The sequence below is a fragment of the Acytostelium subglobosum genome, assembly GCF_000787575.1.
Source record: "Acytostelium subglobosum LB1 DNA, scaffold: scaffold4, whole genome shotgun sequence".
In the NCBI taxonomy this organism is placed as follows: domain Eukaryota; phylum Evosea; class Eumycetozoa; order Acytosteliales; family Acytosteliaceae; genus Acytostelium; species Acytostelium subglobosum.
In genome coordinates, this window is record NW_012236528.1 from 203,173 (window position 1) to 220,602 (window position 17,430).

At 43.7% G+C, this 17,430-nt stretch overlaps 8 protein-coding genes across 8 annotated transcripts; 3 read left to right on the forward strand and 5 right to left on the reverse strand.

The window, feature by feature from the left end:
* Positions 1 to 103: 103 nt before the first annotated feature.
* On the forward strand, positions 104 to 1,331 carry SAMD00019534_022390 (hypothetical protein; the record flags this gene model as incomplete). Its single annotated transcript, XM_012901537.1, has 3 exons — positions 104 to 296; positions 376 to 523; positions 626 to 1,331. 3 exons carry the CDS (start codon positions 104 to 106, stop codon positions 1,329 to 1,331), a joined length of 1,047 nt encoding a protein of 348 aa, XP_012756991.1.
* An 837-nt stretch (positions 1,332 to 2,168) lies between these two features.
* Positions 2,169 to 2,790, forward strand: SAMD00019534_022400 (hypothetical protein; the record flags this gene model as incomplete). The annotated part of the gene is made up of 2 exons (XM_012901538.1): positions 2,169 to 2,381; positions 2,455 to 2,790. Coding segments are annotated over 2 exons (549 nt in total), but the record flags the coding sequence as incomplete, so codon positions are not given.
* A 243-nt stretch (positions 2,791 to 3,033) lies between these two features.
* Positions 3,034 to 6,177, reverse strand: SAMD00019534_022410 (hypothetical protein; the record flags this gene model as incomplete). Its single annotated transcript, XM_012901539.1, has 4 exons — positions 3,034 to 5,592; positions 5,697 to 5,773; positions 5,865 to 5,973; positions 6,097 to 6,177. The coding sequence occupies 4 exons, from the start codon at positions 6,175 to 6,177 to the stop codon at positions 3,034 to 3,036; spliced, it is 2,826 nt and encodes a 941-aa protein (XP_012756993.1).
* Positions 6,178 to 6,469: 292 nt separating this feature from the next.
* On the reverse strand, positions 6,470 to 8,023 carry SAMD00019534_022420 (hypothetical protein; the record flags this gene model as incomplete). Its single annotated transcript, XM_012901540.1, has 1 exon — positions 6,470 to 8,023. A coding segment is annotated over one exon (1,554 nt), but the record flags the coding sequence as incomplete, so codon positions are not given.
* A 189-nt stretch (positions 8,024 to 8,212) lies between these two features.
* On the reverse strand, positions 8,213 to 9,727 carry SAMD00019534_022430 (hypothetical protein; the record flags this gene model as incomplete). The annotated part of the gene is made up of 1 exon (XM_012901541.1): positions 8,213 to 9,727. A coding segment is annotated over one exon (1,515 nt), but the record flags the coding sequence as incomplete, so codon positions are not given.
* A 512-nt stretch (positions 9,728 to 10,239) lies between these two features.
* SAMD00019534_022440 (hypothetical protein) lies at positions 10,240 to 10,970 on the reverse strand (the record flags this gene model as incomplete). Its single annotated transcript, XM_012901542.1, has 2 exons — positions 10,240 to 10,568; positions 10,646 to 10,970. 2 exons carry the CDS (start codon positions 10,968 to 10,970, stop codon positions 10,240 to 10,242), a joined length of 654 nt encoding a protein of 217 aa, XP_012756996.1.
* Positions 10,971 to 12,450: 1,480 nt separating this feature from the next.
* Positions 12,451 to 13,383, reverse strand: SAMD00019534_022450 (hypothetical protein; the record flags this gene model as incomplete). Its single annotated transcript, XM_012901543.1, has 1 exon — positions 12,451 to 13,383. The coding sequence occupies one exon, from the start codon at positions 13,381 to 13,383 to the stop codon at positions 12,451 to 12,453; it is 933 nt and encodes a 310-aa protein (XP_012756997.1).
* Positions 13,384 to 14,702: 1,319 nt separating this feature from the next.
* Positions 14,703 to 17,051, forward strand: SAMD00019534_022460 (hypothetical protein; the record flags this gene model as incomplete). The annotated part of the gene is made up of 3 exons (XM_012901544.1): positions 14,703 to 15,791; positions 15,876 to 16,491; positions 16,588 to 17,051. The coding sequence occupies 3 exons, from the start codon at positions 14,703 to 14,705 to the stop codon at positions 17,049 to 17,051; spliced, it is 2,169 nt and encodes a 722-aa protein (XP_012756998.1).
* Positions 17,052 to 17,430: the final 379 nt, after the last annotated feature.

A 17,430-nucleotide genomic window follows, 5' to 3' on the forward strand; every position in this document is an offset into this window, starting at 1 on the left:
TTGATCAATCTTTGGTTTCAGTTCGGTGTCACTTCCATACCAATTCAATTTCAAACATACTTATACAGAGATAGAGATAGAGATATAGTGATACAGAGATACAATGACATTAGACAACAGTGATAGTATCATTGTACAAAACCAGAGGCCTATATTCCTGCTGTTGTCAATTGTATATGTACTGTTGTCTCTTTCATCGTTTGTACAACTAGTGCGAATACATTTGTTTGGCTTTCCACTTAGACGTATAACAACTCAAAAGTCATTCCTCTTTCTATTATTTATAACATCAGCCTGTATGTATACCCTCGCCCTAGCCCTCAACCCTTGCCCTAACCCTTGCCCAAACCACCAACCCTCAACCCATAAATATAGTCAGAGTGGCATTCTTTGTAACTATATGCTTTATTGATACAGAATTGACGTTTAACATTGGAATGTTCAATGTTGAAGCCTTCACTATATTGGATGATCTTGGTTCGATAACTTTCTTCACAACCTTTTGTCTACTCATTCTATTTTGGTAAATTATAATTTAATGCGGCCAGACGCCACATGGATGTTACATCCACGCGTCAGTCGCTCAACTTACTAACTAACAATCATCCATACAATATATATATAGGATTGAAATAGTATATCAATCAAGGAATAAGCAACATATATATAGGAGTTTGGTTAGACCGGCATTCTTGGTTGTCACTGGTTTGGTGTATTTAGTCCAGATTGTCATTTGGATATTGATCGTTACATTGTCTGATAGCACGCATGACGAGATGGATCGCGTGGACAATGGATTCTACGCAGTGGTGTCATTGGTGGCTGGCATTGGATTCACATATTATGGCATCAAACTATCTATCAAACTGAAGCGCAATCCAATCAACTCGCATGAGAAACGACGCAAACTCATCGAGGTCACAATGTTCACGGTGTTGTGCACCATCTCATTCATGATTCGAGCGCTCATCTTTTTGACCATCACTATCAAGGGATCAATCACAGTGAATGGCGTATCGATCATGATGTACTATGCAATCAGTGAGATCATCCCTTCGACATTTGTCATTATACTGTTTAGAAAGATGCCACCTCGTCCAGCCTACACATCACAGATACGCGTCAACTTTGGTCGAGACTCAATCCAGAAGCCACATTACTTCCCTCAAGATGACAACAGTCGTGGAGGCGGTGCAGTTGTTGCTGTACCTGGTGTTGTTAACAGTATCAATGACAACATTGGCGATGATTATGATGATGGCGAAGTTGAGAATGAACCATTAATCAATAGTTCAAATGCTGATGATCATCCATCGATTGAAGATGATTGATCCCATAATATATATAATTAAACTATTAAAGTATTGTACACTACACTACATATTACCATTATTGGTAAAAAAGAGATCTCGAGAAAGTGAGTTCTTGTAACCGGATGTTCAAGTTCTACCAATCATTCGAACTCTTCATTGAGTTATTTGATTGAATGAATGATTGAATGAAAGAATGAATTGTGGAAGATGAGACATATACACTTTAGACAAACATTATGCTTTACACCTCATTGTTTAGATAGACTTGTACAAAGAAATATATTAATTGATGATGTTATTGATCTTTATACAAACCCAAGAACAATAGTAACTCAAAATATAGATGATAATAGATATCATAGATATAGAGGATATCACAATAGATATTATGATTTAGTTGTTATTATGAATCATTTGATTGTTCCACCTGAAGTCATCACTGTTTACTTGACAAGTTATCCCTAGCATACAGATATATATATATTTGGAACAACTTATAATATATAAATAAATTAGTAAGTATATCAAACCATATATTTATTTATCTATAAAGCTGAACTAATAATAATTATCCATTTCGGGTAGTTATTATCTCTTTGAACCAAACTTATAAATTTCGAGTTTTGGGTTGCAGTGCTGAGGTGGCATTTGCCACATTCAATCAACAGGTGTGTTTTAGTGATCGTTGCCAAAGTGTAGTGAATTGCTTACAATGGTTAACCAAGTTGCAGACTATGACTCATAGACTATTACATACTCTTAAGTATAAATAATACAATGATAATGGTTCATGTAAGTATCAAATCAATTTAATATCATAATACATACTTATCTAAATAACAAACTAAATTAACAAACAAACATCTAATAATGGGACAATTAATCACTAGAATATACAACTTGTTCGATTCAAAGCAGAGTCATAGAATTCTTATGATTGGTCTTGATGCAGCTGGAAAGACCACTATGCTCTATAAACTAAAGGTTGGTGAAGTAGTATCAACCACTCCAACTATTGGCTTCAACGTCGAGACTATCGAGTACAAGAATATCAGCTTCACAGTTTGGGTATGTTATGAATAATTGTATTGCCAAATTGGTATAATGACGACTTACTAACAAACTATAACATCACATGTAGGATGTTGGTGGACAGAATAAGATAAGAGTACTTTGGAGACATTATTACCAGAACTCAAGTGCTGTTATATTTGTGCTGGACTCTACTGATATTGAGAGATTCGATGAGGCTAGAGAGGAGATTGCCAGGTTCTCAGAGGATGAGTCATTGAGAGGTGCTCCCATCTTGATAATGTGTAACAAACAGGATATGAAGGGTGCTGCTACCATTGCCGAAGTGATGGAGAAGCTCAACCTGAATCAAATCAGAGATAGGAAGTGGTACTGCCAACCAACAGTTGCCACAACTGGTGCTGGCATGTATGAAGGACTGGAATGGCTGTCCCAGACCCTCAAGAAGTAAATAAACTATGTACATAATTATATTTATAATAATCTGGATTGATTGAGTGATTGGAATAATTCCAGATATTGATTGAGTGAGTGATTGAAATAGTTCCACATGATGATTGATTGTTTGATTAATTGATATCGTTTTATTACAAGGTGTACTTGGTCACCCCAAGGACATGGATAGAGTATGATTGATTGAATGATTGAGTGAATGGTGGATGGATGAGTGATTGGAGAGATGGATCGATCACTTGCCCATGTTGGAAAGAACTGGAATCTTGAATCCAAGAATGAGATCCTTGAGATTGGATGATCTGCCCATCGGCAGCAATGAAGTTGTCTTGGGCACGTAGGTTGTGGTCGAAATGATGTTGGATGCGTTAAAGTTGTTGGACAAGGGCATGGCGCTCTTGGACAGCAGGGAGGAGGATGACGAGGACGATGACTTGTAGTTGACAACGTTCTCTTTGTTACTGATGCTTTGGTCTTCTTCGTCATCGTCGGTGACTGACTTGCCACGAGAGGTCGACGACTTGGTGGTCTTGGCGGATGCTGCTGTCTTCTTCTCGGCAGCATCAGACTTGGCAGTGGGTGTGGTGGACTTCCTGGCCCTTGGCTTCTTGGTCTTGGCGGGCTCATCGACCTCTTCCTCAACATTCTCGTCGACGTGGTCCTCCTCAACTGGGGCTGACTTGCTGGACCTCTTCTGTTTCTTGTTGGGCTTCTCTGGCTCTTGGACGGCCTCCTCGACCTCATCAGAATCTGCCAATTGCTTTCTCTTGTATTGTCTCTTTGGCTTCTCAGTCTTTTCAACATTGTCGGCAGCCTTTGCTCGACTGGCTCTCTTTGGCTTCTCCTTCTGTGGCTCGGCAACCTCCTCATCCTCGACTTCCTCAACCTTTTGTGACTTGCTGGATGATCTTCTCTTTGGCTTCTCCTTCTCTGGCTCGGCAACCTCCTCCTTTTCCTCGATATCCTCGTCCACCTTCTTGGCCTTGGCACTGCTAGTCCTGGTTCTCTTTGGCTTCTCCTTGATGACCTCATCGACAACTTCATCCTCGTCCTTGGCCTTGGCACTGGACCTCCTCTTCTTTGTTGGCTCCTTGATCTCTGGCTCCTCAGCCTCCTCAGATTGAGCTTTGAGTGCCTCGCGAGTGGGGATCTCGAGCTGCTCAACCTTGTCCGAGATGGTGACTCTCCTGCCTCCACGTCTGATAGTCTTGACGGGCTCTGGCTCGGCAACCTCCTCCTCCTCATCCTCGACCTGTGAGATCTCTGCAATAGCAGCAGCAGCCTTCCTTGAAGCGCCTCTTGTACGGGTTGTCTTGACTGGTGGCTCGGCAACCTCTTCCTCCTCAACCTCAGCGGCGGCAACTGGCATTGGCTTGGACTTTACAGCCTCGGCAACTTGAGCCTTGAGTGACTTGACTTCGGTCTTCAAACGGGTGTTCTCTGCGGCCAACTCTGTCTGTCTCGATGAAGATGACTCCAATGCAGTCAACCTGGACTCCAGCTCGCTGTTGGTATCTTGGATGGCGGCCAACTGCTTGTTGAGAGCGGTCTCCTTGGTCTTGAATGCGGCGCGCTCAGTCTTGAGCTTCTCCTTCTCAGTCTTGATCTGGGAGAGCTGGTCTCCTCTCTCCTGCTCGAGTTCCTCCAAACTCTTCTCGATCGAGTTGTACGACTTTTGCAACTCGGCCAACTGCTTGTTGAGGTCGGCCTCCTTGGACTTGAATGCGGCGCGCTCAGTCTTGAGCTTCTCCTTCTCCTCAGTGTTGTTGCTTGAGTCTCTTTGAGCAGCAGCCAACTTATCCTCGAGGGTCTCATTGGTCTCGTGAAGGGCAGCCATCTCCTTTTTCCAGGCGGCCACTGCCTCCTTAGCCTTGGCGCGCTCGGTCTTGAGCTTCTCCTTCTCGTCGGCGAGTGCGGTGCGCGACTTCTCCAGCTGGCCAGACAGCTTCTCATTCTCGATGCGGAACTTGTCGCTGATCAGTCCCTCCTTCTCGCCCTGATTGTCAATCTCCAGAGTCATTAGGTTGATGCGGTCCTTGAGCGAAGCGTTCTGCTCGCGCAGGTTATGGTTGTCCTCGACAAACTCCTTGGCCTGTTGCTTCTTGAGCGCGTTGCCCTCCTTGATCTCGTCCTTCAGGTCCTTGATGTCCTCCAGCAGTCTGTCGCGCTCAGCCTTCCACTTGGAGTCCTCACGCTTGCCCGTGGACTTCTTGTCGTTGAGCAAAGTCTCCAGCTCCTTGATGCGCTCGCGCGCGGTGGCACACTCTTCGCGCATGTTGTCGGCCTCTTCCTTGGCGCGATCGGCCTTCTCCTTGGCGCGAGCGGCCTCGTCCTTTAGACGATCGGTAGTGTCCTTCTTCTTCTGACGAGTCTCGCCCTTGGCCTCGGACACGTCCTGGATGAGGCGCTCCTTCTCCTTGGTGAGCGACGCGTTGATGTCGCGCAGACTGTCGTGTTGGGTGGTCATGACGCTGAGGCGACCCTTTAGGTTCTCGATCTCCTGCTTCAGTTTGGCCGAGTCCTTTGTGTCCTTGGTGGTGGTCTTGGTCAGCTTGTCCTGGAGTGCCTGGTTCTCTTCGGTAAGATCCTGGATCTGTTGTTTGAGGTCGGCGTCCACATCGCTGGACTCTTGGATCAGCAACATATTCTTTCTCTCCAGTTCCTTCATCTTGGCGGCGGATGACTCCAACTCTTGATACTGGATCAGAATCTGGTCCTCCAACAACTCCTTTGTCTCATTGTATATCGACAGTAAGTTCTCATATTGTGATTGTTTGCTTTCGTTGTATTCAGTCTTTGATTGATTGATTGGTCATGTGTGGGATTGGGGAGTGATGTGGAATCATTCCAGGTTAGCTTGTGATTGATCACATGGTAATGTTCCATGAACTAACATACAATCATTGATCTAACTTCATTGACAAAGTGTGATTGATAACTCTCCTTCATCTCTTCAATGTCATAGTCCTTCATCACTATAAGTGGGTGGGTATGAAAGATGTGTGAGTGAGTTGATTGAGTTGAGTTGAGTTGAGTAAATGGATGGTTCACACAACAACAACATACTTAACTGATATTGTGTCTTCTTGTGATTCTGTATCTCGACCAGATGGTCAAGGCTGAGACTGGAGCATTCATACTCCTTCTCAAACAGTAGTGTCTTGTAATTTATAAGCTATAATTGTGTTTGTGTATCACATGATTGAATGATTGAATGATTGAGTGATTGAATGTCAGTACTCATGTTGTTTGTTCCCTCGATTGTCAACACTTTGAGATGATTGTGGACCAAACATACCTCTTCATAGTCGACTAAATCCTGTTGATCGTCTTCATTTGATGTGTTGGGTACTCCTCTTAAGTAGTCCATTGTATTCATCATCATCATTATCTATAAACTAAACTAATGCCCTACCTATATATATATATCTTTAAAGGATAATAATAATAATAATAATTAAGACTACTCAATCACAAACACACACTTCATTGTTCTTCTTACAACTTCCAGAAAACCGTTATAAAATAAAGGCGCACAATTTGAATTTTTGAATTCAAAGATTGGGGTTAGGTCAAGGGAGAGGGTAAGGTAGGGTAATGATTTATTGGGTAGGCTATGTGTCTGTAGATTACTTCATAAAGTATACCTGACCTTTTGGAGATAGATGGAGGATAGTAGTACTGTCAATCCTTTTGAATACTGCAGGTTCCGACATATCATCGTTGATGAGAATGTTGAATGTTTGAACATTTGGAAACAGCCTGGACAATGTTTGAAATGAGTGCATTGTTCGATTGCCAATACTGGGAAAGTTGCCCATTACAAAGGCGTTTAACACGTTGACAGCCACACTGCACGGACCAGGCAGGCCGTGTTGAATCGCCAGATCATATATCCAGAGGAAGCAGAACCCTACATCTTCAATCGAGTTGGCCAGCGTATCGATGAATCCGATGTGTCTGTTGTAATCAAGGTCCAGATGTTTGATACTGTTTGGCAAAACGACGTCCGTGCCTCCCTTCAGTGCTTTGCTCAGTTTCAGTTGAGTGAGCGACGGCGGCAATGTGCCCGCCACCAACTTTTGATTGTACGAGTATCCAATGTCCAGCCATCTAAGTAATGGTGGAAGGGAGCCAGGCATCAGACACTTATCAAAGTAGTCCCCAAACTGGAGTTTGGTGATTGAGTCGGGCAGTACGCCAGGCTCGATCGACTGGTTGAATTCGCTGTTGAACATGAGTTCGGTGAGCTTGCTGGGCAGAGTGCCAGTCTGCAAGGGATTGTCCCTATTCCAATAGTTGGACAGATGTGTGATTGAGTTGGGCAGGTATCCCACTGCCATTGGTTGCCTAAACCAGCTGTTGAGATACAAGCTGGTAATAGTGTCTGGGAGTCTATCGGGCACCAAAATGTTTGGGTCGTCGTCCTCGTCTTCGCTGATCTCCCCCAAAACAAGTTTGGTGATCGCGTTGGGGAAGGTGTGTTGAGGAGGTACTCCTCCTAGGCCAAGGGTCGTGATTGAGGCTTGAAGTGATGCCGGGTCAAAGATGTCCACCGTCTCCAAAGCAGTCAGGGATGCGGGCAAATTGGCCTTATTGAGGGCGAGATTATAATCTTTCATCAAGGTCAATGTCCGAAGTGTTTGGGGCAGCGTGTCCTTCTCGAAGGGTTGGCCATACTGCCCCTCAAACACTAGGTGCTCCAGCAATGCGGGCAGAGTGCCGGGATTCAACAACTGATTGAATCGCTTTCCAAATGAAAGTTTTTTGAGTGATCGAGGCAAGATTCCGACCTCAATGATCTGGTTAAAGTGCGAGCCAAACACTAATGTCTGGAGGGCTAGTGGGAGCAAGCCAGCGACAAGTGGATGGTTGTACTTCTTGCTGAGTGTCAACGATATCAATGAGTCTGGCAGGCTACCTGGGTAGATGACCTTGTCGTACTTCCTTCCATAAGTTAATGTCTGAAGGGTTGAAGGAAGCAGTTGGACATCATCTTCGTGAGCATAATCATCATGGTCAGCACCAATGATCAATGATAGTATTGTCTTCCTGTTATGATCATTCACTTGGTTGTTGCCATGTGCTTGCAAGAGATGTTGAGGCGGTGTGGACATTGACAACAATGTACATTTGTACCATATCCAATACATGTATTTACAAGTCATTGCCAGACAGGCACCATCCAACCTCTTGTGCTCTTTATCATCTTTATCCAAAATGTCAATGATTGATCGAATGATCACATAAGGCAATGACTCCATCCTCACCTTACTCTCTTTGATCGATTGATTATCTATTATCTCTTTGTTTGATTGATTGATCAAAATGAAAGAATGAAAGAATGAACTCCTGAGCGAGGTCATGAGTGAGTTGACTCACTGATGAGGTGATAGTTTATGGGTTGGCTATGGCTTGATAGACATAAAGTATACACGACCCTTTGGAGATAGATGGAGTATAGTAGTGTCGTCAATCCTTTTGAATATTCCAGGTTCTTGATCCCTGTTGATGATGAAGTTGTAAGTTTGAACATTGGGAAACAGCCTGGAAAATGTTTGAAAGGAATGCATTGCTGGAGTAATGCCGGGCGAACACAAGTTAAAGTCGCCCATGAGTGTGGCGTTGAACACGCTTAGCGCCACTCCACACACGCCTGACATTTCATGGTCCTGCTCCAGATCCCTCACATGGTAGTAGATGACCGTCACCTCTTCAATCGAACTGGCCAGCGCATTGATAATGTTGATATTCCTGTTGGTGATCATGTCCAGATGTTTGATACTGTTTGGCAACACGACATCCGTGTCCTTCAGGTCTTTGCTCAGCGTCAAATGAGTGAGTGATGGTGGCAGTGCGCCAGCTGTCAACTCTTGATCATACGAGTAGCCAAGGTCTAGAATTTCAAGTGATGGTGGAAGGATGCCGGGCACCAGACGTTGATTGAAGTTTAGACCAAACTGAAGCGAGGTGAGATTGATTGGCAGCACCCCAGACTCAATCGGCAGGTTAAAGTCGGGCGAGAACCAAAGGGATCTGAGTCGGCTGGGCAACGCGCCAATCAGCAAGGGATGGTCCCCGTTGTAAAAGTTGGACAGATGTAAGATTGAGTTGGGCAGGTAGCCTGCCACCAATGGTTGACTAAACTTGCTGTTGAGATGCAAACACGTGATTGAGTCTGGGAGTCTGTCGGGCACCGGGTCGTTAATCACCATATCGTGGTGACCACCGAAGCGATAGCGCTCCCTGAACAGAAGGGTGGTGAGTCTCGGGTTGGGGAAGTTGCATTGTGGAGTCGGCACGCTTCGTAGGCTAAGGGTCGTGATTGACGGAGGTAGTGATGCCGGGTCCAAGATGTCTACCGTGTCCAATGTGGTCATAGATGCGGGGAGGTTGGCTATGTTGAGCGGGAGGTTATACATCTCGCTGAACCGCAATGTTTGAAGTGATTGAGGTAGCGTGTCACTCTCAAAGGGTTGGTCATACTCTCCCTCAAACCCTAGGTACTCCAGCGATCCGGGCAGCATGCCTGCTGCCAGAGTTTGATTGAATCGCTTGCCAAATGTAAGACGTTTGAGTGACTGGGGCAGGACACCAACCTCGATCATCTGGTTAAAGTGCGAACCAAATGCTAATGTCTTGAGGGCGTCTGGCAGCATGCCAACGACAAGAGGTCGGTTGTACATCTTGCCGAACCGCAACAATGTCAATGACTCTGGTAGGTATCCTGGATAGATGTCATTGTTGAACCATTTACCATAAGTTAATGACTGAAGAGTTGATGGCAGCTCATCATCATCGTCATCGTCGTCGTCGTCATTGCCATCACCAATTATCAATGATAGTATTGGCTTCTTGTTACTCGGGGCATGATCATTCATTCCAAGTGCTGACAAGAGATGTTGAGGCGCGGACATTGACAACAATGTACATTTGTCCCATGTCCTATACATATATCTACAGGTCATCGCCAAACAGACACCGTCCAAGCTATTCTGTTGATTCACATCTTTATCCAACAATTCAATGATTGATCGAATGATCACATAAGGCAATGACTCCATCCTCTCTATCTCTTTTGATTGATTGATTGATTGATTATCTATCTCTTTTGATTGATTGATTGATTGAGTGAGTGATCAAAATGAATGAATGAATGAGTTGGACACGCTTGGAGTAATAATAATAATAATAAGGTTATTGTTATTGATGACACATGATCATGTGGACAAAGTGTTGTTCCTTTCTTTGTTTGATTGATCAATTGGTTGGCAATGAAGGGGAGGATGAGGAGGTTGTTGATTGACATCTTTGGATTGTCGACCTACACCAAAGATACCGATGATTGTGATTGATTGATTGGTTAGCTTTGAACACTACTACTATAAATACTAATACTAATACTGATACTGATTGATTGGATATATGATTGAATGATTGATTATTTTCCACAGCAGGTGGTCTTGCTTGCTTTGGTGTTGCCACTGCTTAGGTTGGCAGTGTTTTTGTCTGGTTGTGGTGCAATGTCGTCTCTGTTGTCAATCATACGCTTCTTGATGTCCTTGGCAAGCGTGATAAAGGCCTCCTCGACGTTTATACTATTCTTGGCAGAGGTCTCTAGGAACTTGATACCATGCTCGTCCGCCAGGGCCTTTCCTCGCGAGCTATCAACAACCTTCTTCTCCGGCAGATCACACTTGTTTCCAATAAGCATCTTGTTAACTGACTCGGTGGCATGTTGTTCAATGTTTCTAATCCAATTTCTAATGTCTATGATTGATTGAATGAGTGTATGAGTGTTAGTGATCATGGTATGCTGGTCGCGGAATAGTCCCTATGACACATACTTCCAAAGGACTTCTCATCAGTGACGTCGTATACTAGAAGGATACCCATGGCACCACGGTAATAGGCAGTTGTGATGGTTCTGAAACGCTCTTGACCGGCAGTGTCCCAGATCTGTAGCTTGATTCTCTTGCCCTCGAGCTCGATCGTACGAATCTTAAAGTCGATACCGATTGTCGTGATGAAGCTTGGTGTGAAGGAGTCCTCAGAGAAACGAAGCAGCAGGCAACTCTTTCCCACTCCACTGTCTCCAATCAACAGCAGTTTGATTAGATAATCATAGGCTGCGCTCTTATTTGATGATGTAGTTGATGTTTGTGCTGACATTATCTGCTATATATATATATATATATCTTTGTTTGATTGATTGATTTAAAGGTTGAAACTGTGATTATTTGTAAATGATGTAATATAATGTTAGAAGTTGAATCTCTAAGTTTGATGTTTGAGTGAGGTGAGTTGAATTGAGTATGATCGATTGATGTTGGATGAATGTGTGTCCTAACGTCAGGGAATAGTAACGCGCACACCTTCATCATTGACACTATTTGATGACATCATTCATGCTTAGCAATGACTTGTATGACATACATACCTTTGATAGAGATAATAATATGTGTATTAGTGGTGGTGGATACTTTGTTATGAATGAATGTATTGGTGAGTGAGTGAGAGAGGTGAAGAGATAGTGAAAGAGTGTTGGTGAAGTGTGGGGTGCGAAGGTGGACAGACAATGAATAAAGTTCAACACCAAACTCAAATAATATAATTCAAAATAAAATGTCTTTGTGAGTGATTGATCCCCCAGAGATCAAAGCAATTTCTCATTCGCACTCCTTCACCAAACCCTATTATTTGAATGGATACAGATCTTTGAACTCAATTCCACGACGATCATGTCCAATCAATCTGACTAAATAACTAATGTTTGTTGTTGTGTGTTGTGTGAGTGTGAATGGTGGTGGAAGAGGAGGTGGTAGTGAGTGGTGGTGCAGTTGTGGGGGTTATCCAGGCTGGGAATGGAATGAACACTCACCTCCTGTCTTCAACTCAAACATCAACGTTGTTGTTGTTGTTGTTGTTGTCTTTGTTGTATTATCTGTATACAGATAGATATTAAATGATAACAAAGTTAACGACAAAGTGTTGGTACATGTATCCACCCACCCCCACCAAGTGTCAGGTTATGACAATGACACTGAGTGGATGAATGAATGAATGAATGAGTGAGTCAATGAATGAGTGAATGAATGAGTAGGATGAGACGAGTTTGCACTCTCTCTACTCCAACTATCATTTGACTTACTCAGTTGGATATGGTTTGACATGTCGTTGCGGTCCACTTGAGTGACTATACGACAACGACCCATCAACTTGTATAAATGGGTTACATTTCCTCAACAAGTTGGTGGGGGAGGCGCACAGTATGAATAAAAGTGGTAGAGCAAACTGATAATGATACTGATTGATCAATAGATCTATCATTGGATCTGGTAAGTTTGTCATTCATTAACAATACGTACGGGTACCTTAATCCATTCATTCATAAATGCCTCGTTGATATATCCCCATCACTATCTACTCCCGGGATCTAATGAAGATAAGAAGAAACAGGAGAAGTCTAAAAGATGGTGTAAAGAGGGGACACTTTATCAAGCGTGAACTTGATGACCTTTGGCTCCAAGTCCTGGCAATGAGGAAACAAAGTAAGATCATCCTTGAGCGCATGGATTACATGAAGCTACAACTCGACACGGCCTTCCACTCCCCAGACCAATCAATCAATGTAAATATATAATGTATTTAATTAAATAAATGGTACTACAATGTTGTATAATCGCCACCCTGGGAACACCCTGGAAATGTTGGCCATTGAGCGTCGCTTTTGGAAGTTGTGCCACAGGTATGGTATCCATTGAGTGAAGCGCAGTCCTTTGAATCGTTTGAGTATCTCAACGGTCATAGTGTCGGTCACAATGACGTAGAACTGCCATGTGAGAATCGCAGCGATGGGTGCCAACAACAACACTGTGCACAAGAATATGTAGCTGTGCTTGGACAGGTGTTGACATGTGGCCGAAGTACTCGACATTAGTATACAGTCGCGATATGGTAGCCATGATAAGTACATCGCGTAGAACACGCCCAGTGTAGTATACATGAGGAAGTTGACAAAGTGACAATGATTACGTGTACCAACGCAGTTGGCTATGAATGGGCAATGATGGTCCATATGATGAGTGCATCTCTTACATATCCTGCAATGATATGACTTCTGTTCGCTTCGTTTCATCGCGCCACATTGCTTGCATTGTGGTTGTTGTGTGGCGTCAGTCGCAGCAGTAGCCGATGTGTGAGTGGTGGTGGTGGCGACGACAGAGTCGTCGTCTTGAGATTGAATAGGATGTTGCTTGATGTATGATGATGTGTTGATGGCATAGAGGTAGTAGATGAGCACGTTGGCAATGAGTATGAAGGTGATGATGCAGTGTAGGTGGAAGTGGGGAGAGGTGTGGTCGAGTCGGTAGGTGTCCAGGAAGTAGGGGAAGTATGTTGAGTACCATAGATAGAGAGCCACCAGGATCAATGCTGTGATGAACGTCACCAAGACATGACCAACCAACTTTTGTGCTATTCTACCAATTCTCGCGTTTGGAAACAGTCCATTCAACAAGTCTGTCAACAATGGCAACAGTATAACCACTACAGTCAACGCTACAAATTCAAACAATGTTATCATTTATCTATCTATCTTGTTATATATATATTCTATCTATCTTTGTTATCTTATCTGTGCATTGATTATTCGTTTGAAAGGTCTGTTTTGTTTGAAATGATTCGTCCTCCCTGGGGAAGGGTCTTCGTTTGTTTTTTTTTGTGGGGGACCTTTTTTAATAGGGAATGATTCCATCATTACTGATTGATAATGTTTATGATCCCATTTGTTAGGGTATCACCGATAAACATTTCAAAGGGTCATACTTGAATGAATTGAAAAAGACCCAAAAAATAGGATAAGTAGATTCCTTTTGCCTTGGAATTGATTTAGAAATTTCCAGAATGGGTACCAAATTAAAAAAGTAATGAGGGAATCTAAAAATAGGATAAGTAGACTTCTCAAGAAGAAGAAGGATTTGACATAGCAAATCAATCAATCCTTTAAAAATCAAATCCAAACTTATACATATATTTATAAATGTCTTTCAAGAATATATTTAATATAATATTTGTACTTTCTGTATCTGGATGGTACTTTTCCAGAGTATCATCAACATACTTATGCTCTATTGATTATAACAATACTAATTGCACCGGAGACATTCAGAAAAGTCATTGTTATATAATCAATTAATGCATTTCTGGAACCTTACAGATTGGCAAATAACCTGTAATCAACATAATACCGAGTGTGATTTCCTCTCCCCCTCATGCATGAACTCTGGGTTCTACACTGCCTATTACATTAATAAGTGTAACAATGGCAATATCCCTCTACTCTTTTCGATCGAAGAAATGAACAGAACATTCCAAGGTATGATGGCCTATGTTCAAGATTTTTTTATGAAACCGGATTGCGACGTATTCGAAATGCCCCATATCCAGTTCAGTCTTGGTCCCGCATGCCTCATCAACTCTGACACACAAAATAATATTATGCTCTTTCAAGAAGGTGTTCTCTACCAACAGAACTGTACGGTTACAAACCCGATGAACTGCACTGAATGCAGTGGAACATATCAAAGTTTAAACACTGGAACAGATTGTGATGATTTAACTGTTGCCACTTGTATCTAAGACGCATTTTTATATTATAAATATCTGATCAGCTAATCATTACCATATTTGGTTACCAATAAAAACACATAGATATTTTTAACTTTGTTTTTTTTTTTGATTTTGCGGTTTTTTTCAAAGATGAGGGACCACACAAGACTCAACCTTGTCTTTTCAAGAGACGACACATCATCCATTTCCCCCCACCCATTCATCAATCTTCATTATCTTCACATTCATACCCATACATACATATACACATACAACTAGTAGTTGTAAATCTTCATGTCTTTTAACGATCATCAACAACATGGTCACTCACATGGAGGAGGCCCAGGTGCAATCCATGGAGGAGGCCATAATCATGCCCAACATCAACCACAACAACAACAACAACAACATGGTCATTCACACGGAGGAAGTAGTGGTGGAGGTCATGGCCACAACCACAACAACAACAACAACAACAATGGAGCAGATCAACAGCATCAACATGTGTTTGGTGGCATGCCCGAGGTGATCCCACATCTTCAGATATTGACGCCAAACATCTTGGAGAAGACGCCTGCAATGTTGCGTGAGCAGTATATGATGGTATTGGAGAAGTATGCCAATCAGCAGGTGGCCCAGTCAGAGTACCCCTGGAGCGGCCCACTGCCCTACTCCACCGTGTTGATGGCGCTCGAGGTCGCCAAGCAGGGCGACATCAAGGACTTCCAGACGCTGGTCGACCGCTCAAACATCTCGACGCGCACCTTTGTCAACATGACCGACACGACGGGCAACACCGCGCTGCACTTTGCCGTGCTCAAGAAGCAGGACTCCTTTGTCCAGTACCTCATCGACAATGGCGCGTTGCTCGACGTCGAGAACCACGACGAGGGCCAGACGCCCCTGCATTGGTCGTGCATCTCTACTGAAGCCAGCATCGTCTATCGCCTGGTCGAGGCCGGCGCTGACGTTCACAAACTAGATAAGCGTGGCTACAACGCATTGATGCACGCTGCACAGTACAACAACATCAATGCCGTGCGCTACCTTGTGGAGCGCGGCGCCAATCTGCACTCGACAGACTCGATGGGACACACCGCGTTGCACTGGGCCTGCTACCAGGGCCACGCAAGCATGGGCCGCTACTTCATCTTTAAGGGTGTCGACATCAATTGCATCGATGATCAAGGTCGTACGCCGCTGCACTGGGCATGTCACAAGGGTCACAAGTCCGTAGTTGCCATGCTGACCACTCTCAAGGCCAACCGCTTCATTCGCGACAAAGAAGGCAACACGCCCTCAGACCTCGCACGCCTCAAAGACTTCAAAGAGATCACCGACTTTATCAAGTCCAAAGACATTGATGAGCGTTTCAAATCGATGGTATGATCCCAGCCTCGGTGAGACCACAAGGGCACCCTCACTCATTCACTCGCTAACCCATCACTCAATCAATCAATCAATTAGAAACACTACAATTACATGTGGATTGGTGCAGGTATCATGACTTTGATGTTGCCCATCGCGTTTATGTGTTGGTTGCCATTCTGGATGGCCGTGCCAGCCATTGGCCTCGTGGGCTACTTTGCCTACTATTCAATGCTGGCCAACTATTGGATACCCGAGTACAACAACACGTACAATCCAACGATATTGTTCATATCCAATGTCATCTGGTACGTGCTGTACGTCGTGCAGCTGGCGCCGGGCACGCTCGAGGACAACATCGTGCCACACCTGTTGATCAACGTGCAGATGTGGTTCTTCTTCTACTTCTTCCTCAAGCTGGTGTTCATGGACGCGGGCGCCGTGTCCCGTTTCCACACGGAAGAGTCGTCGACGCGTCAGTTCATGTCGGCACTCGAGCAGAACAAGCCATTGCCCATAATCTGTCCAACATGTCTGATCAACAGGCCCGTGCGATCCAAGCACTGTCCCTCATGTAACCAATGCAATGCAAAATTCGATCATCACTGCATCTGGATCAACAACTGTGTGGCAGCCAACAACCAGACACTATTCATCATACTCATCTTTAACTATGTCCTCTTGGTCATCTCTGGCTGTATAATCACTCTTACATGTATGTGTAAAAAAGATCCGTCGCCACGGCAACGCGGAAACACACGGAAACACACGGAAACACGGAACTAACTTACATTTTTTCAATCGCCAACAGACTACGCGAATGACCCAGAGGCAGTATTGTGGAGTGATGGACGTTTGGCTTGGATTCAGTACAACTATATCAATCATACAGCGACGTTCTTCTTCTTGGTCTACGGACCAATATTGGCATTCTGGATTGGTAAACTTGGACTGTCACAGATCATTTCGATCGTGTTCAACAAGACAACGTACGAACAGATACAGGAACGTCGTGAGTACGGCCTGCATGGTCACTCGCACGGTGGCGCCAACGATGACAAACCAATGGAGAGTCAACGTGAGAAGGAGGGTCAGTTCACTTGGCAGTACGTGGATTTCAACGCCTACAATCAGGGCAAGATGAACAATGTCAAGGAGTTCCTATTCGAGAACAACAAATACTACAACATGTTCAACATACCAATACGAGGCGACGATGGCTATGACACAAGCAACAGCAGTGTCAACAATCACCAGTCAACAAGCATTGTCTAGTAGACTTGGCGGTCCACGGTCCATGATTGATTGATCAGTTGATTAAAAATCGGAATATTTGGGTTCATTGATTGATTGATTGATTGAGTGATTGAGCGAGTGGATGAGTGGTGGACAATAGTCAGCCTGACCTTGTTGTAACTTATTCATCAACCATCCAGCATGTACACCCAATTAGTCTTTATTTATGGGACATGTCCCACCCATCAATTCCAACTTGTGAGAAGTTGACCACCACGCTTGCAAATGAATGAATGAAGACAAGATTCACATCAATCACACACAAACCATCATTATTTCATTACTTATTTATTTCAACAACAATACTATATATATATACAGATATAAATGATGATAATCAAAACAACAACAAGAACAA